The following is a 22,334-nucleotide window of genomic DNA, read 5'->3' on the forward strand; positions in this document are numbered from 1 at the left end:
CATCAGTCACTCAGTCACTCAGTCAGTCACTCAGGCTTTGGGCACACAGACGTGAAAATGATATATTTCCATTTTGTTTTGAAAATGTCTTCTGTAAACATGGGATTGTTTCAGGAAATGTCCACATAAGCATGGAACCACAGAAAAACGACTATAAAAGCTGTAGTGTATATGCCAAGCTTGTAAGTGACGCTGTAATACTGCCACGGAGATGCACCAAAAATAGAGAAGATTATGGAGCATGCATTTGCTGCTTTTGCGCTGTACAAAGACACAAGAACAAGAAGACTGGCTGGACCCAGGCATGCGGCTTGAGTGGGCTATGCTGTGTTTGTATGCCGTTTCCGTGTGGATGAAACGCCGATATGACAAAAAACTTGTGTATACTCCTGAATTTGTCTCCGTGTGGACGGGGCCTCAGTCAGTCACTCAGTCAGATACAGACAGACCCAACTGTACGGCTGACCTCAGCCTTCAGCCAAAACAGCTCTGTGAGCTCTTAAGTTGAAAATACCTCTAAAGGAAAAATACTGGGAATATCAAGGATAAACAATCTTTGTTAAATATGCTCTGTTCTTATTTTACTGTTTATCACATTGCTTGATGTCAACATTTTTCATTTGCCTTATTACTCTCTTAAAATGTAAACTATTTTAACAGGTCAGTTTAAAGATCAGTTCATGTCCCTGTCTAAAAATACCTTGTTCCCTCATTTGACCAAGGATTTAATTAATTACATACTTAATATGTCCTCACGACACCCATATAAAACAACCAAATCCGGTCAGCAGCAATGTTAAGACAGATATTTGGCTAAATTTCTTAAGTTCAAACTAATAATTTTCATTTTTTTACACTCCCCGTCTGTTGATGATAGCCAATATCCTCTCATGTAAAAATGACTTACTAATTAAAAAAAAGGCACTGGCACCACTTAGGCTGTATTTGCTGAGTTCATTGGTCTCTGTCATATCTTCCCTTAAGCATTTCTCTTTTTTCCTCTCCTCTCTTGCATCACAGTTCAATGGATTTATGAACACATGCAAACAGTTAGGTCCCGCTCTCCTGTGATGATGGAGTAATTGGCAGTGGGTCAGATGCTGTTGCTACACTGTCTTATAAATCAACAAGTACAAAGCCAGGAGTGAGCGCTGACTATCAGGCATGTTTGTGCCTGGGTCGACGTGGAGCTGCTGATGGACGTCCTTCCTCACACAACTGCAGAGGGCTATGTTACACTGCAGGTCACTCCTCCACCTAATGAGGTTACAGGCTCCTCCAGCGCTGTGACAGCACTCAAATCCAGCCACTTCACTGTGCTTTTGTTAAGAAAATGGGAAATTGCCAACAAGCCTGAACGCATTGAGAGAGGAGCGCTTTACCAAATTACAGATAAGCTCTTCATCTGTCATTCATGCCCGCTGCTGCAGAGGTAACTGCTCCTTGATTCCGGTGTTAAAACACACAGAAGAAGGAATAAACAACCTGTAAGAGTTTGGGACAAAAATGCTGACAAACATTGCCAAAGACCCTTTGCCTTCAACAGAGTCTCACAGATAGACTCATGAGCCTAAACTATGTTTGTTAACATGACTTCCTTTCTGCGCGTTCTCTCCATGCCTAATCAATTGGTTCTTCGACACTGAGCTCAGCTTAACCCCTCTCTTAACCCTCCCATCAACACACCTACCTAAAAGCTGCCAAGCTAAATGAGAAGAGGCAGCTCTTTCATAGCAGCTTATCAAATGGTATTAAAGGAGGTAAACTAGGACCTGCCCAGTCCTGGCTGTCTCCTGTGAAAACCAGACATGAGTTTCTTGGCCAGTCAGTGCCTCCGCTGCTCTGCTGACAGATTTATCTGTTGTGATGATGGAACAAAACGAGTGAGGGGGATTAACTTTAAACTACATGACATGCTATCTTCAGGTGGTCTCTGCATGCAACCGTCCAAAGAAGACAAAGAAGACACCAGACAAGCAGTATAAGGACAAACACTTCAACAAAAACGTGATGTTTGGGTTTGTTTTGCATGATAACAGCTCTGAGCTTTGTGAGTGTTGATCTTCTTGCAAACTAAGCTGTCGACTTTTTTAAGCAAATGTATCTAGTGATGATATATCCTTTTATAAACCTAACCATGCAGGGCAACAGAGATCATGTTTGTATGTAATTACAGTGACAGAGTACGTACACAGGCTGCTGACTTTGAAAACAAACTGAAGAGCATTTCAAACAATGTCTTAGTCAGCTCAGCTATAAAAGGGATATTCTGGAAAAATCTGGAAAAAACAAATTGTTCTCTTTGGTTCAGACTTCTGGCTGTGTGTAAAATTTCTCAATATGGGAAGAGTAGATTTCCTTTAAATTTGGTAGACCTCTGTCTCTGTAATTATACACTGTAACTTCAAATTTTGTTTTTTCTCTAACGCTTCATTATAGGTAGTCACAAGTTACAAATGTGCTGTGACAGTTTTTCATAAAGATAACTGTTATATAAAGCATCATAATTGTAGTTGGTCAGAGCTACCCTTGCAAATCTGCAAATCTTGTTCTTAAAAAGAATAGAAAAAGGCCACTGGCACTCTGAGCAACTCATAGAAAAGGTTATTGAAAAATATAGGTAAGGTGATACAACTGTTGATCAGGTTCTTCATAGGGATGCACCGATACCGATCCTGGTATCGGGTATCGGCCCAACTTGAAAAGGGGCTGTTCATGCCCATTCCCCATTCAGTCTGACAGAGCTCGAGTATTTTTTGCAAAGAAGAATGGAGTAAAATTGCAGTGTCCAGATGTGCAAGCCTGATTGAGACCTATCCACACAGACTCAATGCTGTGTCTGAAGCCAAAGGTGCATCAACTAAATACTGACTTGAAAGGGGGTAATATTTATGCAGGCCCTTAATTTACATTACATATTTTTGTTCAACTGACATTACTTTGTAGAAATCTATTTTCACTTTGACATTAAAGAAGTTTTTTGTAAGGAAAAATGTCCCCCCCCAAAAAAACAAATCATATTGACCATGATTGACTGATAAAATCAAGAAAAAGGTTCAAACATTCAAGGGGGTGAATACTTTTTATAAACTCACAATGTTTATTTTTAAGTTAGTCTGGACTACCATGAGGATGTGATGAGAGTGATGCCACTGATAAGGTTGATCTGGAGATAATGTTTTTTTAATGAACCCCAACGGCCAATCAACTTGTTGGAGCATGAGTGCAATTTCAGTCAACCAAGTTCTTTGTTTCACTTCAGCTGTACTATTTTCATCAAGCCATATTACATGAAAAAGGACATATGTCCAAATCACTGGTCTATGAACAAACACCAAAACTGCAAACTACCCCACATTCCTGTTAAGTCTGAGCAGCACAGTGTTTGTAATACTGTGAATTAAATACCCTACAGTGTTAGATAACAAAGCTTAAGTATTTAACATTAAACCATATCGGATCTTTTTCTGCATTTATAAACCAAAAAAATGGGACAAACTTAGAATTTGAAGAGGAATTTAACAGGGCCACTGATTCAGAGCTCAGTCACAGCCCGGCAGAAAGTGCAACAAAACACAGCAGCAGGATGAGCGACTGATTGCCCTTAATAAGGACAGTCAAAAAAGCCATCAGTGTAGACAGAGCATTAAGACACAAATGAGTAGAATGGCTCCTGCATTATACAACAAGGTCTATCTTATCCAATTATCATCCAGGGTGACCATTGTTTTCCCAGCTGATGGATGGCCAAAGCAGCTGGTGATTCCTGAGACCAAGTCTGCAGACCAGCAGAGCAGCCAGATTGCACTGTGTAGACTCCTCCCATCAGATTCTTTAATTAACCCAGAGAGGAGGGCCCAGCCTCAGCCGTCCTGCCCTAAACAGATGGACAACAACTGGCAGAGTTCATTCATGACTGCCTTCAAGTTTGATCTGTGCCTTCAAGTCATGTCTTCAGTCTTTTACAGCTAACACTCAGCAATGACAGAGAAGAGTCAGACAAATCATCGTCTCCTTATATGAATGAGTTTCACCATTATAGAGCCTGACAGAAAAACTACAGAGCAGTAAACAAAGCGCTGTGGGCTGTGTGGACTTTAAGCCACAATAAAGCTGCAGGAATAAACAATACAAGGCAGAGTATAAACTTGTGTTTACAAGACAAAGAAGGCATATGATTTAGAAGACAACAAGAGTGCATGGCAAAGAGAGAAACAGATTATTGTACAATCTGTGATTAATCCCAGTTTATTTTACGGAATAAACAAACGCAAGTGTGGCACAAAATCAGACCTGCCACAGAAACCACAGAAAGTCTCCAGTTGTAACTAATACGCCAAGAAGCTCAGAAATATTTCACTCCCTGTTGGTTTTGTGGTGAGGAACCACTGATGAGACTGAAGAAATGACAGGAAAAAATCAGAGCTAAATCCTAGATACATTTTGCTACTGACTATCTTCTTATTTGATAAAACTATTCTGATGGGCAAGGTGGAAAGGACAATAGTCTTTTTTGAGTTTATATTCTGTTTGCCAATTTAAATGATTGATTTTTCAGTAACAAAAGACAAGAAAGAAAGTTGGTGCTAATGTTTTATTGTGTTATGGGACAGGCAGTTGTATTTAATATTAAAAATATAACTAATTGGCCATAAACAAAGAAAAAAAATCCAGTTTAGGATAATGTTTAACAGATGATTTAAAAGCGTTTTAATTGTTCATGTCTGACACATGAGAAAAAGTCAGATTGTGGCAATATAATCCACATTGTCAGTCTTTTTTTAATATTGTAACATTTTAAATAAAGAAGAAATAATATGCAGTGCAATAAAACAAATTTATTATGTTCAGCTCATGAAGTTTAATATCATGCTGCTGACGCCACTGATCTGGGTTCTATCTGTCAGTCTGCTGGAGGCCAAAGCAGCCCTCCCTAGGATTTACTGGCAAAGAGGAGATACAAATGGACACCCCCTAGCACCATGTAAGGGTATGGCTTGCCGTGGAAATGTGAACAAGATCAGAGTTGACTCTACCAAACCGTGCTGAACCAAACTCAACTGGTTGGTGGGAATGCATCATACCTGTCCTACAAATAGGAATAATTTGTTTTTCCAAACTGTTGGTGTTAAAAAAAAGAGACAACAACAACAGGTTAGACACAAAATAAACCATTAGCGGCCACAGAGGGAGAAACAAAGTGAAGTCAGGGCCTAGACGTAGCCTAGAAAGCAGAGGATCAGTGTGGGGGTTGGACCCAAACAGCAATACTGCAGGAGGGGGGAGTGTCGGGTGTTGTCTGAGGAATTAGCAGAGAAAGTGGAGACTGAATCAGATATGGGGGAGAAAAACAAATCTCTAGGTGAGTCAATGACATGAGAGATGCTTGTTAGGTCAAATAATCTAAACGGTCCTGACTTGATGTGACTCAGGGGCCAGACAGCCATGCTGACGGAGACTCTATTTATTTGACTTCGTCTAGGGATTAGAGAAGGAAGAGCTCCCCAGGCTGCCTCACTGGCCAATCACTCTGGCCCACTCAGCTTTGGCTAGATGTTTCTGTAAGAGGCAGGACTTGACTAAACAGTTCAAAAGTGTGCTTTCAAATGGAGGTAAGGGGCAAAGGAAAAGCATGCAGGCAGGGCCGCCTCTTCAGCGACACCGCTCTTGAATAAAGAACATCTCCCGTGGCCCACTGACCTCTGGCCTCCCTCTGGGAGTATGTGGAGCTGATGGGAGGAGCTGTCATGTAGTGACAGCTTGTGAGCTACTCACACCACACTGGTCCCCTCCTCTCTTCTTACTGGACACTGTGCCACCCACCTCAGCCACCTCTTTCTTTGCATCTCTGGGGAAATTTGGTAATAGCCTCTGCAGCCGTCCCCTTCGTCACTGATGGGACACTATAATCTCTCTGTCCTCCTGCCCAGAGGCAGGCACAGAAGGATGCTGTGATGGCTCCATCCACAACTTGGCAGGAAATTTATGCCTCATTACAGGAAGTGGGCTGTATATTTTCCTCATCATAAACACAGTGGCAGGTGTTTTAATTCCTCCCCTCAGCTTCAAATAGATGTAAATTTCACTGTAAAATAGCTAAACCTCAGGAACAGATGTTTCAAATCAACAACAGTTATAAATATCTGCCATTATAGCTGACGCTTATAAGTATTCAAACAGCAGTAACGAAGAGTCAGAAAACTTAAATCTCTTTAAAAAATGCTAAATGAGCTTGCCCCTGTGCATCCATTGCATTTCAACTGGAAATCAAATTAACTATTGTCTAAACTAGTGACATCTGAGTCGTGTAAGCCACATGGACACAAGACAATGCCAGCTCTCGTGCTGGGAAGCTCCTCTATTGGTACCATGTGCACGATGAAAACACAGCTAATCTGGTCTTCATTAGTCAATAACCAAAGGCAAGTTGGTTTGGAGTAAGCGATACTCTACACTGGGAGGGTGAGACATGGGGAGATGCAGCCAAGAACATCTCATCACTGAAGAGACCAGCCAAAGGGCTGGCATGACCCATGCACTGCTGCAGATGCATAGTTGACAGTGAAGTAACAAAGCGAGGAGAAACTTTCTGCTGAGTGGTACGTAATGCAGCAACAAAAGTGGTGTAGAAATAGGCTAAAAATATAATAAACATCTGAACAAAAAAACAAGGAAAAGATGTATCAAAATCGTTTTATCAAACATTTACAGTCTCTTTTAATATTAATCTATACATCGAAAACATAATAATTTAACTTCATTTTATTTTTGTCTTTATATGTAGGAATGCATTTAGTCATCTACCTGTTTCTCTAAGATGCGTGAGATCTCCCCCAGAGTTCTGTCCAGACCAGACACCTTGTTGTTGGCCCACTGGCCACTATCTTGGCCCTGCAGCTGCTTCAACAAGTCCTTCACCAGGCGCTGCAACCTGAACAGACAGGAACCAATGGTTATTGTAAATACCAGTTCATGTTTCAATAGAACAATTCACCATTAAAAAGGACACAGAGTTCATTAAATAATACATAAACATCTCACTGTGACTGCTATTTCTTAAGGTAATTTTCAACTATATAAAAAACAATAACTCATTAATTTAAGCTTCTCAATTTGCTGGATGTTTTCTGTTTTCAAGTCTGTTTTCCTGAAATCTTTGGGTTTAACCAAATCATTAAAAACAGGACTGAAAAGAGTAATACAAAAGAAAAATGTATCTTTAGCATCACTGAGGAATGAGGCATTGATTAAAGTTATTATGGCAGTTTATGAAACTTAAAAAAAAAACACAAAAGGAAATCAGCTTGGACCTCAAGTTTTAAGAAACTACAGCTGGAACAATTTCAATACTTTCTTGACTTCTTTTTATAACTGAGACGTAAGACTAATTGGAAAACAGATGTAGGAAAAAGATAGAGATAGCTCCAGATTGTTTTTAAGTTACTTCTGAAGTGAAAGTACCTATGTTTATGTATGTATTTATATAAAAGGAGAAACGCTTACTTGGCCTTGTATGGCGAGTCAGGGACCTGCGTCTTTGCCTCCATTGACGTCTCATATTCCTTTGCCCTGCAGAGGGAGAGGTAGGAAAAAGTCTTTGAATCCCAGGAAAGAAGTCTTTGGTCTGTCAGTAAAAACACATCGGATGAAAGTGTGAAGAGAGAGAGAAAGTTCAAACTGAGTCTGTTTATTTTTGCCTGTCAGCCGTTCACCAAGTAACTCGGCTTAAAATAATCAGACACCAGCTCTGTAGGGACGGTGGTTCGCTGCCATCCACTCTTATTATGAAGACTTTAAATCCACCTTCCTTTCAGTCACGTTAAGAAAACGAGGCTCAAGTTCTTCACTTCTCAAATCAGAGGGGTTACAAGCACCGCGGCCGGCATTTGTGACCTCTTTAAAGGTCATGGTCATTAGGGACTATTTTTCTCTGTGGCAATACAGCAGCCAGACTGATTCTGAGAATCACAAACTCTGTGCATGTGTGTGTGAAAGTGGGTGGGGGATTTCATCTGTCAATCAGGAGTTCCCAGACATGATAAGTAACTATTGATCTGTGAAGATAGAGCGCTTTCCGGTTACCCATCTCATCTCTCCACACTGATCGGATCAAACGCTTCCTGGAAGACGGCAGGTGAGTTTGTCAGAGCAGTCGCCAGACACGGGGTGACCTAAGCCTATTTCTCTTTAAAAATTCATCATTTTAGGTTTTCTTGTAAAGACGAAAACACTAATAATTTTAAGAAGATACAATTTAATTTCTCACTGGGGTCAAAATGCAGCAAGTGGTCTACAAGAAAATACATTTTATAATGTAAAACAGAAGAGGAGAAAGCACAATCTTACTGCATTTGAGTTTAACGAGGTAACATTTAAACCAGGGGTGTCCAAACTTTTTCCACTGAGGGCCACATACAGAAAATTATAAGGATGGTGGGGCCACTTTCATATATATCAGTAAAGAGTCTAATTTAGGTAAAGATGTGCTTAGTGATTAGACATGCTTAAATGGCTAGTTAATAGCTAACAACGCAATTAGCCAGTCATTTCAAGGATTTTAAGGAGGCCAGTCAGATTTCATTGTAGCCCTCGTTGGTCTTAGCCACCACCGGCTAAACCCTAGTCAGAATCTGAATGATGCTCTATGTACCAGAGAATTTACAGTGCTTTCTCAGTTTAAGTTGCAACAAAATCATATCAAAACCTTGTCCTGTCAAAAAGGTTTTTTCCAGTCTTAGCACAGCAGCATAGCCTGAAGCTGAAAAGAAAATATATACACTAATCCAAATAAAGTCATCATCTTCACAAACCTTAATTGCTTTCTGTGTTTTCTTACTGATCGACAAGTATAATTTTATGTTCGTCCCTGATGAGCCCCCCAGGTAACGTATCTGTCAGTAAGAAAACACTGATAAAATATAACCAAGCACAAGCTTCATGTTTTGATGTGGGCCATTTTTCATTTATGTTTTAGATATTGCTGCAGACCAACTTAAAATGCACCAAGGGCCAGAGTTGCCCCCCCAGCCATAGCTTGGACACCCCTGGTTTAAGCATTGTGCTACCATTGTGTAGTTTTGTAGGGCCAGTCTTCAAGATAATGAGGCAGAGACTAAGTTTAAATGTGGCCTGCAGTGTGACTGGCCTGACTCATACTACATTATTTAATACAAATTCACCCAATCAGATGAAATAGCTTCAAATAGTTTAAGACTGTAAAGATGCTCATTAGACAATGGATTTCCCTTTCTAATAATATACCTATTTCTTTCCAAAGACTTTCAGTATTTGGAGTAACAAAAACCTATTTAGACTTTTACTTATGAACCACAACAATACAGACCAAAGAAATCAGCCATCAGTTACATGGCAAGAAAGGGGACGAGAGTCTTGAAACCTGAAATTATACCATAAATCATATCATCAATTTGATAACTCAGTGTGCCTCATTCCCATTCACTAATAGCTAAAATCAAAACAAGGCACTTAAGTAAGATTTTTTGAAAGACTTCGATCCATCACTTGGTCCATTGTTTAAAAGCATCAGCTCATAGAATAATTGCACCATCTTATTATAACTATTCTGTAAAATAATATTAGATTTTCAGTACTGTGCAAAAGTGTTAGGTATGTTTGGGCCAAAATTTGAGGCTGAAGTAAGGCGTGTAATAGCGAGTACGCCCACCTGAGGGCCCCATTGGGCAGGAAAGAGGATTGACACAACCCAGGTCATGCTCTGGATGTTTTTGTACATTACCAAGGGCATAGGAAAATAATCTGATTAAAACAAAGCATAAACCACAGTTTTAGGGCAGAGTTATGGGTAGATGTGGCACTTAAACATAGCCTAGGGTACTGTTAGGGTGGGTAGGAGGGTTTTCAACAACCCCCTGGTTGTCGTGTGTATGTTCTAAGCACCTGAAAACTGTTGGTGGTTGCTGGGCGTATTACCAGGTGTGCAAAGGCCCGGACAAAAGAAATGCTGTTAAGCTCAACCTTGGCTGCTGAGCGACACACGTACATGTCAAATGTGTTGACACTGACTCTGGCTGCCCTCCTCTCTTCAGCCTGGTGATGTGGAACATCAGGACCTGTGAAGAACCATTAGTGCTCTACATGCCTAAAACTTCCGCACAGTACTGTAGTCTCTATTCTATTTTGGCTTATTCTCCTGCCAATTTCACCCTTTACCTTTATGTGGTTTTGATTCTTTTCTGATACTAGCAATGTATGGCATTTCTAATGACAGCGAGTGATATCATACCATATCTGACTGTAGCATAACTTTAATTATTTGTATGTTTCATTTCAACCAGCACTATATCCACTTTAGATCTATATAAGTATTTCTCATACTTGAGGTCCAGTGTGCAATTGTTTTGTATTTTATACATTCCTAAAAACTCCTCCACAGTTGACATTAGAGAGGTGTTTCTCTGTAATTACAAAGAAAAAGTGCACAAGTTTACAGCTTACAAGGACATTGCATTCAACAGTTTAATACTACAGTTGTGAACAGAAGGATACAATATTCTCATTACAGTTCTTAAGCACAAATTTAAGAAAAACGTAGGATATGGGTAAATGAGGCCAAATTTTCTAAAAGCCATAAAGCCCAAGTGTGCATTTTGTTTATGTGCAGGCCCTTTTCCCTTCATGTTAGGACGCAGACTGAGTGAACTCAGTTAGTACGAGACTTATTACCTTAATACTGTAGTCCATACTACATACAGAGGTTTCTCTGTATACATACCACCATCCGGGGTCAACAGACACACTTAACAACACACTAGCCACTTTGTTCATATGTTGGTTGCTCAAACCAGAGCATATCAAGTAACTTGGGTTCAAAACTTATCCTACAACTGACAACTTTATGAAATTTTAACGGTCAATTTCCCTCCCAAATAACTTTCAGTGAAGGTTAGCTGTGAGAAAAATAGAAAAAAAATGAACAAATATGAAATTACAAACAAATCCACACCCAAAACCAAAAATCATGTGTGTTTCACTGTGTGCTCACTACTTTATGACTGCACAGACCTGCACCCTGGCCTGGTGAGAAGTCTGGCGAGAAGCACTCGTGTTTTACGGACACCATACCGTGTTCCAATAAAATGGTTCATTTCCACCCGATGGTGAAGTGGCTCACCTTTATGTTTACTGGGACTCTGTGTTATTTATGACCCCTGAAAGCCTGCTGCCTCTGAGTGCTGGTCTTAGCAGCACTGGTGCAGGAGTGACGGAGAACAGAGACAGATCATGTTGTCACTTTTCTCAGGACGCCTGAGCCCTACAGAGCCAAAACCCAGCACATTGAGAATACAGCACTGTAAAGGAATGAGATGACTGTTTTGGTCTACAGCTGCCTCTAAATCCCCTTTCTGAATAAATTGAAATCATAATAATAATAACTTTTTGTTTAAGAGAGCTCAACTAAATGTCGCAAAGACAGGTCAGCTCTCCAACTGCAATGAGCAACAGTTAACATGAAACTACTGGTTGACGAAAACAAAGAAGAAATAGGCAGATGGACAGAAGTTGGATTTTGAAATGAATTTCACAGTGGATGTGACCTTTTGAAGAGTAATACAGAAAACTTAAATCTTAACTATCTTCACTGTTATCATTATCAAAATTTAAAAAATCTTTTAAAATATATTCTTGGGCTTTCGATGCCTTTATTCAGAGAGAAGGAGAGTGGACAGAGTCAGAAACAGGGATGAGAGAGTGGGGAGAGACATGCAGGAAAGGAGCCGGAGATCGGACTTGAACCTGGGCCGTCCACATACACAGGATCTGCACCCCTTTTAGAATTAACGCAGCATTTAAATCCCAACCAAGAACTTAAACATTTCAACAACGGACATGATTCGCAACTGGTGGGTAAGTGGGTCACTCAGCTGCTTTCAATGGGTTTGTGAATGTCTGCCTGGAAAAACATAGGGCAAAGCGTTGACTATGTATGGAAGCCCTTGGTGGACAAATATCCATAGATTTTATTTAACTCTGTCTTGCCATGATAACAATTATTTCTCTCAAGATCTCGACTCATTCATCTTATTATCTCAGGATAACGAAACTAGTCTCCTCATTATTATTAGGGCTTGGTAATTAATTGAAAATTAGATTAAATCACAATATTGACTCCTGCAATTTTCAAATCGCAGAGTGCATTATTTCTTTGACCTGAAATATGTTTCAAAATACCAGTTTTAAACTTTTTTGCAGCAGCAGAGTTGTAATGCATGACATATCATGCAATCATTCAAGTGCCATTTTTAAAATAGTCTTCATTTTTGTACTTTTTTCTTATTAAATTATTGCATTCATATCCAATTTGCTATACAAGTTAAAATCGTCAGAATTAGCTACTTTTAAACAATTGTGCAGCCCTTGTTTGGGAATAAATGAAAGTTAAGGAACAATCGCATATCAAATCACAATCGCAATATTAGAGAAAAAAATTGCAATTAGATTATTTTCCAAAATCGTTCAGCCCTAATTATTATGTCTTGATTTTTCAAGATGTTAAGATAACAACTAAAATTCACAGGTAATCATGGCATGAAAGGCATGCATGTCCATCTAAGGGCTTCTGGAAAGAACCAGATTTTAAATATGTTTGTTTTGTCCTTTCTCTTTTTAAATTATACATTTTTTCCATCAAAGGTCCAAAATGTTCAGTAAAGAAATCAGAGTTCAAAATTTCAAGAAATTTGGCTGGCAATGTCTCATTTAGGAGGTGGTGGTGGATAGTCAGACTACCAGCTGAGAACCACTGATCCACAGTAATTGTAAAATAATGACAGTTTATGTTTGCCCAATCACTCTGAGATTTTTTTCAAAGATCCTGCCCTTCCCAAACACAGGCGATTGCCCAGATGAATGTGAGACAAACCCATGCAATGGACATGTGAAACAGTCTATCTGGCATTACCTTTTTTACCTCTATACACATATGCCATTGTTTGTGTTTAACAGAGGCCAAGTCATACTTACACTTTTTTTTAGGGCTGCGGTAATAGATTCTTTTTGCAGTCGAGTATTCTAACGATTCTTCTGACGATTAATTGAGTACTCTAATAAGAAATATTGCATTTTTAAAATTAGTCACTTTTGCTTTTTCAAGAGAAGTAGTACTAGACAAATGAGACAAAACATTTATCAGATTGTATTCAAAAGTTTTGTTGGGTAATTTATTGAGCATATTGATTAGATAGAGGTACCATAAAAGTATGTATCAAATATGCGACAACAGGCGTTAAGGGGTTAAATAATGACATTAGATTAAGCCATATTCAGGGTTTTAGGGATCATTCACCAGGAATTGTTTGGTGCTCACACTTTATTTCTTTCATTAGTTTATTTCTATTCTCCAAGTTGTCGTTAAAGTAAAGGGAGACTGAATAATTTTAACATCCTCTAGTTTATGCATGAATGTAATATTTCACATTATAGCAAGAATAAAGTTTCATCATTCACACAGTGGTCTGATGATGGCTGAAAGGTGAACCTTTAGATTACAGGAATATGATCTATTTTTCAAAAGGGTGTTCACTTTCAATTTTTGCACATTTTTTGTGAGTTCATCCACCATAAGATAAAAATATGACCTTTAAGATCATCCACTGACATGGAGAACACATTTTAAGGGATCAAGCTGCTTCTGTGACCTGTTGAATCCTGACTGTATGATGATGAACTTTAACCTACTTCGTCTCTGTCACTGTCTGTGGCAATAAGGTGTTTATGTTTAATTGGTGTTAAATCATTATCAATGTAAGTCTTATCAAATCTTTTGGGATGCTTAACATTTTGAAAAATACGCTGCAATCAAGACGTCAGTGCGCTAAATTTTAGATAATTTATAATTCAATGTATAACGTGTGCACGCAGAAAAGAGAGAGAGAGAGAGAGAGAGAGAGAGAAAGAGTGCGAGCGGGAGAGAGGGGAAGCACCAATGCAGGACTTTAATCGTGGAGCCTGATGGTGTTCTGTAAAACTATCAGGTCAATCAGAGAAGTTTATGAAAGTACCTGAAGTCTGCAGACACAAACTGAGCGCTGTGAGTCGGTAGCGCGTAAACTCAGAGACCTGCGTAGGATTACAGGTGCAGACGTAGTGCTGTATCTGCCATGAAGACGCAGCCAGTGGATGTGTAAAAACGCAGGACAAGTGCCTGTAAACATCACTGCATCTCTTTCTCTTCCCTCGTGATTTTCACGCCTCGTATCATGCATGTTACATTGTAGTAACAGCGAAAACAAGGGCATTGTGCCACACAAATAGCCGTCTGTGCGAAACACAGCACGCCGCACAACACACGGCGCGATGTCCAGTCTACAGCATGGCCGTATATAGATACAGGACTGATGTAAGCGAAGCCTCGAGACAGATAATGTGCCTCAAGGAATTTTTTGAATCAAATTACCCTGATAATTTGAGGAACTGTTTCAGCCCTACTTTGTTTATTTCAAGTATCTAACCGTCAGGTTTTTACAGTGTAATTCTAGTATATTAATGTCATCCTTGCAGAAGAATATGTCTGAAAATCTGCATTAATATTAAGTATTATCAACACTGCTTCTCTCTCCCCTCCTCTCCCTCCCTGTTGTGACAGCTTGTTAAACTGATTGAGCTCAGGTCCAGGTTGTGACTCACAGAAGCTCTACCTCCTATTTGTTGATTACTATTGATTTTCTTTGATACTTCATTTAAAAATCAATAGCTCAGGAGAAGAAAAATAAGCGTAGCTCATTCATACTTTAACATACATCCTGCTCACCAAGGAAGGCTTCAGATTTGGCAATGCCATGGCATCAATTTGGAGGAAAGCTCTTTACAGGTGAAAGCTGGGTGAACTACAGATCGATTTGTGGTTTTGCTGCCCAATCACAGAAAGTGGTTATAAATTAAGCTCATCAGTGTTACCTCGTGGACAGAGAGGATACACATAACATCTGCTTCACTTTCCCTGTCACCCATAAAAAGGAAGTCCTGGCACAGTTTTATGTGCTGCGCCTGTGAGTAGAGGAGGATGGAGAGGATAGAAAAAGAGGGGGAGAATGAATGTGTTACCTGGAGTTCATCCTGGCACGGAGCTTCTTTGCCTTCTTCCTCGCCTTCTGCCTCTCCTCTCCATCCTTCATGCTCTCAGAAGACACAGAGCTGTCCGTCACTATATCCACAATGTATTTCTTCAAAGACAGATGCTCCTAGGGAAGATAGAAAAACAAGAATATTAAATTTACCAACAAGAAACTCTTGAGATTACTAATAGAAAACTTTGAAAATAACTATTGTGCCTGATTTAACAGAGCCAAAACTAGGCAAAAATGTAGTAGTGGAGCTTTATAGTCTTGTCATCCATTTTTGGAAAATATACATTTTCTTTGCATGACCTGAGGTGCTCTTAAGGCACCCAAGAGACAGTGACAATAAAAAAGGATTCACCCCTTGCATGTTTTACCCTTTTATCGATTTTATAAATCAGTCATCGTCAATATAATTAGGCTTTTCTGAAAAAAAAAAAAAAACAAACAAAACTATTGAATGCCAAAGTAAAAACAGATTTCTACACAGAAATGTAAATTAAATTAAAATACCCAATGTAAAATAAGTGACTGCATAAATATTAAACCCCTTTAAAGTGTCTGACCTATTTCAACAGAGGTCTAGCCAGTTGATGCAAGTTTCACAATTAGGGCTGGGCAATTTATCGCAAATTAGATTAAATCACAATGTGGCCTGCTGCAATTTACAAATTGCAGAAGTTGCAATATTTAACTTGAAATTTGTCATAATAGCAGATTAATACATTTATTTTTTGCAGCTGAGATTTTATACACATGCAATAATTCAAGGGTCAGTGTTTTTAAAATGGTTAAAAAGAATCCTCCTTTTCGTGTTTTTTGTATGTTTTGTTTTATTCAAAGTTAGTGACATAAAAATGATAATCAAATGGGTATCAAATTTGCAATATGAGCAGAAATAACTAGCTCATTCTATCTAATATTGATGAAGCTTAGCATTAGGTCATACCCCTAGCTGCGGCCAACTTATAGTCAGCCTCACCTCCCCCACCCCAGCTGCCTCCTATATGGCTTAAAGCTTGTTGCACCCTCATATTCAGATTCATGCAACTGTGGATCAATTGCTTCTAAATAATTTCTCTGTTTTTAATGCACATTGTCATTTATGTAACTATTCATATAGGGGTTTCTTGCCATGCACTCCCTGAAAGGTCAATACATGCTGCTTGACTAACCCAGGGAGCATCTTTAGAGCAGAACCATTATATCAGAACCTATATCCATTTTGCAATAAAATGGTTAAATGTATGAGGAGTGCTCCTGACTGATTGTAGGTTATGATGTAGAATTATTTATTGCTTGAATTTGTTGAAAAATGCACAAGTTGAGGAACCTAATAAGAAACGCATATTAAATCGTAATTGCAATATTGGGAAACAAAACCGCAATTAGATTATTTTTGCAAATCGTTCAGCCCTTATCACAATTAGTGAAATAGGGATCACATGAGTGCAGTGAACGTGTCTCAGGCGACTGCATTTTAAAGACACCTGTAACTGGAAGGTCCAGTCACTAGTTTATCAGTATTCCTGGCAACCATTTCACCATGATGACAAAAGAACACTCCGAATAACTAAGAGAAAGGTTATAAGTAAGTAGTATTTGTCAGGGGATGGATATTGAAAGTTTTATATTATATTTAATTGAATTTTGAAATTTTCAAGCAGCTACTTGTCCTCATTTTCTTTGGAAACTTTAAGCCCATTCTGCTGTAATTTCTGTACTTTCAAAATTTTACAGGACCTCAAAACTACTTTTACTTTTAAATATACTAATACTCTTTTACAGAAGACAAATGTGGAAAAAAAAGACTTATGATAGCAAACGTGAGACAAAACCAAATAAGAGAATGTTATTTATTAACGTTTGTTAAAAATGCTGTCTTTTTCCTGGTGAGAAATAAAAAATGAATGAACCAAGTTTTTTCAAACTTTCAATGGAAAGTGAAGCTTGTTCAGTGAAGTAAGAGTAATACATTTTGATTTGGCACTGAATATACTGGGTGTCATGCAGATCTACAGCTCTCAGTAACACCATTGTACTCTCTAATTACCGCCCACACGCTCCAGTCTTTTGAAGTCAAACGCCCACAGACACGCTAAAGGCTGGAGGTGTTGCCTCCTGTCTGTCCCTGTCAGATGATTCTGATACTTTCACCCAGAGAAAGGAGAATGTAACCCAATTTGGACAACATGATGCATGTGCAAGAAACCAATTACCCAATTATGCTGTCATCCAGCACCCCAGAGGATAGGATGGTCTCACAGATAACAGGGTTTCCATTCAGCAGTGGAGCTAGCCCATGTGTGGGATGTTGCACCCTTCGGTGTTGTCAATGCACCTGCTGCCTGAATGGGGTTTTCACTTGGGGTTGTAAAAAACAGGTGGTCTGGGTTGGAGTGAATATAGGAGCCACAAAAAGACTTACTCTGAAGGGCAGAAACTTGTTACCTTCGCCAAGGAGGTTATGTGATCGGGTGGGTTTGTTAGTTTGTTAGTTTGTTAGCAACATAACTCAAAAAGTCATGGATGGATGATTTTCATTAAACTTTCATGAAATGTCAGAAATGGCATAAGTAAGAACTGATTAGATTTTGGGGGTGATCTAGATCACCGTCTGGATCCAGAAAATTTTAAAGGATTCTTTACTATTGGGAGATAAGGCTAATGGCAGAGGTCTGCGCTGTTACTACTTTACACCAGGAGATGGGAGACATGAGTAACTTCAATCCCAGGAGCATTTTTGGTATGTTTCTATTCAAAGTTTTGGAGTTTATAGAGTTTGAAAGACTCACGCCCAGTCGAGGAGATAAGTCGGAGCTTAACAGAGAGAAAGACAGTGAATTGTAGCGAGAATACTCACAATGCTTAGAGACATAGAGGATCACCCTCTGCCATGACTTCCAGTCGTCCAGTGAGACCACGGGTGAGACTGTCAGTGCATCTGTTGGCAACAGCAGGCAATGCTACTGCCATGACAGTCCACCCACAGTGAAGCCAATACTTTGCCTCACTGTGTTTCCACCCCACTGGGGGGGGGAGTAATTGCCGAATGCTGTGGTAGGGGGCACATGGGGATGGATCAAGGAGTTTTTTAAAGGATTCTTCACTATTGGGAAATAGGGTGCTAGTGCTTTTCTAGTATTTTTTTTAATGTGCTTGCTATATAAGCCATCAGGCAAAGTTGAGCAAAAGAATTCAATTTCTCCTAAAATTTGGACCATAGTTTACTTTGTTGTTGGTGGAAATGGGCAAAAATTCTAAGTGTAGTTATATATATATTTTCAATTAGAATAATGCTACATCTTGATGAGAGGATTTGGCATAGCATGCTACTAGAGCCAGAAATGTCATTAAAATCAAATACTGCCAAACCAAACACAAATTAGCTGAGAGTTTGGATGCAATGCTCTTAATGATACTGATTTAAAACAGTGTTTCTGTAGTGTTTATGATTCCATATCACAAATTTTATTCAAGTTTGGAAATGTTTCTGATTTTGATGAGCTTAATGATAAACACGTTGTCGGTTTTTATACAATATAGCAGTCTTGGTGAAATTTTGTTATAAAAAAGTAATTAAGTAAAAAAAGGAAAAAAAGATGAAATCTGTGAAAATGAAAAGGGTAGTGGGAGTGGAAGCCTTGGGTCTCCAAGGAAGGACACATGTGTTTGTATATGCACGTGCACACACCTTTGCCCTCTCCTCCTCAGCACCACGGGTCAATCACCATGACTCATGCTGAAGCTGTCCCGCACTTTGGGAGGCAGCTGTTCAGTAATCTCTCTGAGAGACTGTCCAGTACACTGGCCACTCACTTAATGGAATTGTTTCAGTGACACATCTAAACATTTTTTACACAATCACTCTGGTCACATAAGAGCTCATCTGATATATAAAGCTTTCACACAGACTATGACCCTTTGGGAAATACATTTATAATGAGAACATTCAATTTCATGTTGCAGGGAGGCTGGTATGAATGGAAACTGTGTTTCCATTCATACCAGCCACTTTGAGTTTTGTAAAATTCAGATTTGATGACACAGGTGTCTACAACTGAACTGTTGTTACAGAACAGGAAAGACGATGGTCTGAAAGTACTGTTGACCCATAATACCATCTATTGCCAATGGTGTGAGTAATATGAAACCAGTCTAGACTAGCGCTGAATGACTTGCAAAAATAATCTAATAGCGATTTTGTTCCCCCAAATATTGCGATTGCGATTATTCTTGGGTTAATCTTATGTATTTTTCGACAACTTTAAGCAATAAATAACTATAAATAAGACCATGTGTATTGAAAACAATGAAATTATTTCCTAAGCAAATAATCCATAGTAGCATGAATCTGAATATGGGGGTGCAACAAGCTTTAAGCTATATAGGAGGCGGCTGGGGTGGGGGAGGTGAGGCTGGCTACCAGCTGATTGCAGCTGGGGTATGACTTTTGTGGAGTAACAATAGGCTTCATCAGTTTTAGATAGAATGAGCTAACTATTTTTGCTCGTATAGCAAATGTGACATCATTTGCTTTATTGAAGGGCATTATCATTTTTATGTCACTCATTTTGATTAAGAAAAATGTATATAAAACACAAAAAGGAGGCTTTTTGTAAACCATTATAAAAAATGTGACACTTGAATGTTTGCATAATGTGCATAAAACCTCTGCTGCAAAAAAAAAAAAAATATCAAACTGGTATTTTGACACATTTTAAGTTAAAGTAATATTGCAACTTCTGTGATTTGAAAGCAGGCCATATTGCGATTTAATCTAATTTGCGATTAATTGTCCAGCCCTAGTCTAGACATCTCTCCCTTCACCCGTCATAAAAAGACCTGCTAGTGATCTAAAAGGTAGCCAACAGAAATATAGATTAAGCTTTTATTTGGCAAGTAGTATTTCCTGTTTATCTGAAATGATATTTCCATTCACTGCATCTGAAGTCAAATTCAAAGGCTAGAGATGTAGGCTTTAGGTCCTTACCAAACACCTGCATTTAATGTTGGCAACCATGAAATCTGTGACCCGACTCCAAAAAAAGGTACCATGGCTACAACAAAAAATGTGACATTTTTTAGCTCTATCAGAGACATTGCACAAAATGGAGCCCATTTCATTTGATCTAGCAAATGATCCAGCAAAAAAACCCAGCAGCCTCAGTGCAGTAACTAGACAAATGTGAGAGCTCTCCCAGTGTGAGGGTGTCCAGGCTCACTTCAGCTCGCAATTCTGTCGATTTTATCAAGTTTTCAATTTGTGGCAATCAGAGCAGCTTTTCCTAAACAACTACTTAAAAGCCAGCTCTGATACCCTCTGCATCCTAATGAACCATCTCCTGGCTGTGACTCTGTGAAGATGAGGTATCCAAAAGTGAGCAATAAATAACTCCAGAAGTCAGAAGCTTTAAGTCTATATGTTGCATGCCTCAAACTAAACCATGGCAGGTGGTCTGAAAAAAAAGTGAACTGCCATGTTAAGCTCTCACCCAAAACATTGATGCTGTCCATACAACCATCATCGTATTTTCAGTTTAACTTACAAGTCTTCAAAAGTGAGACAAATGTCTTATAAATGGAACATTTGTCCAATAACCCAGTGAAATAACTGCACATCTATTTTCAAGAGATAAAAACAGAATTTTTACTAAGCCAGGTAGAGAGTGCAATTAGGATGACTTGGAGTATAAATTGAGTATTACAGTCAAAAAGACATTATGCAAGGTGCTAAAACAGTACACTGTTTGGTTGAACAGCAGAATATCATTTCATACTGAGACATTTGGAAAATTATTTTTTTATAGTGCGGGACAAAGTGTCTTTGTCCATTCCTGAGTTTATTATGCTGTAAAACAGAAAAAAATGACCTGCGTTTAGACAGGAATTGATTTAAAGTGAAAGAAAGGAATGGGTATCAATTATTCCTCACTGAAAAAAGCTTTAAATGACAGAGCTACTGAGGCCAAAGGTGCTGCGTATAGCACCAACAGTTGTCAGCTGCACAATGAGCACTGCTGAATAGCCAATCTCATATTGCAGCCTGAGAGGTTACCTTGCATTAACGAGCTGCCTTCCCATGGAAAGGCGCTCGGTGACAAAAACAGCCTGGAGACAAGGAGGTGATGTCACCCGTCCTCTGAAGCATTGAACCCTGACTGTGTACATTTCAAGGCCCATTTGTAATCTCACAAAGCTAGCAACAGAGACTTAGCAGTGTATAAGGGGATACATAAACAATAACAACAATAACCATGTCATAAAAGCTGACGCTGTCTCTTTGTCTTTTTACATGACACATGCAGGGCAGTATTCTTTGACAGGACAAGTGGATGTTTTTTCCTGACATAGTGAGTGTGATACGCACCACTTCCTCATCTGAGAGCTCCCGTCCTTGGATACTGCTACTGTCTCGCACGGCCTGTTGGTGCCTCTTGCCCTTGGTGTGGCTAAACAGGTGCACCTCTGAGGTGATCTGCAAACACAAACACAGTGGTCAGAGGTCATTGCTGCGGACACAAAGGAGACAGAGGCAGGAAAGGGTCAACAGAGCCCCATGGGACACTGGTGAAATGTATACTACATTGGCTTTTCAATAGGACATGACCTGAGTCTGCTGAACCTCATCTTAAAGCAGAGACTAAAATAAAGGGAAATATACAACACTTTTCTGACTTAGCTGAACAGAAAGGATGTGTTTTGTATTTCCTTTATTTATAAAAACACTGAGACTGCAGCAACAGAGTGCAACTGATTCAATGAAAAAACATTTTTACTCACAAAGGATCCCCGTTCTTTGAATTTATTTTGTGTCAAATTTTTCATTTTTTTTTTTTTTAAATAGTAAAAATGTCTGCCATGCAAACAAGCGGAATACAGCTTAATGGACACAGTAACATCATAGATGTCCAAATAAATGTTGTGGAGATCTTAATAATGATTATGACAATAGGCAGGTATATGGCAAGCATTGTTGCCCCATCTTTGGAAACAGGCCCATTTTGAATGGCTTGTGTTTAATGTCATTAAATTAAGTGCATACAGCTGACCAATCCATGAGCTCTGGTGTCAGATGCTGGCCAAGGTCATCTGACATTTAACAAGATTACCTCTTCCACTCCAGACCCCCCTCCCTTTTATCTGATGTTGGTTTGAGGACACAAGGTGTTTCAGTTTTGTTGCTGTGGCAACAGGTCTCTGAGAGATAAATGTGTCTGGTTTTGATTTTGTTGTCTG

At 39.1% G+C, this 22,334-nt stretch overlaps 1 protein-coding gene across 3 annotated transcripts in view; it reads right to left on the minus strand.

Moving 5' to 3' along the window:
• Window positions 1-22,334, minus strand: part of scaper (S-phase cyclin A-associated protein in the ER) — a 75,817-nt gene that overhangs the window by 33,870 nt on the left and 19,613 nt on the right. For all 3 annotated transcript variants that reach the window (XM_041795833.1, XM_041795831.1, XM_041795832.1), the window contains 4 exons: window positions 21,466-21,573; window positions 15,082-15,218; window positions 7,504-7,569; window positions 6,805-6,931 (listed from right to left, as the gene is read on the minus strand). In XM_041795833.1, coding sequence (XP_041651767.1) covers window positions 6,805-6,931; window positions 7,504-7,569; window positions 15,082-15,218; window positions 21,466-21,573 — 438 coding nt within the window. The remainder of the gene's footprint in view (window positions 1-6,804; window positions 6,932-7,503; window positions 7,570-15,081; window positions 15,219-21,465; window positions 21,574-22,334) is intronic.

The sequence above is a fragment of the Cheilinus undulatus genome, linkage group 9 (assembly GCF_018320785.1).
Source record: "Cheilinus undulatus linkage group 9, ASM1832078v1, whole genome shotgun sequence".
Taxonomy (NCBI): Eukaryota; Metazoa; Chordata; class Actinopteri; order Labriformes; family Labridae; genus Cheilinus; species Cheilinus undulatus.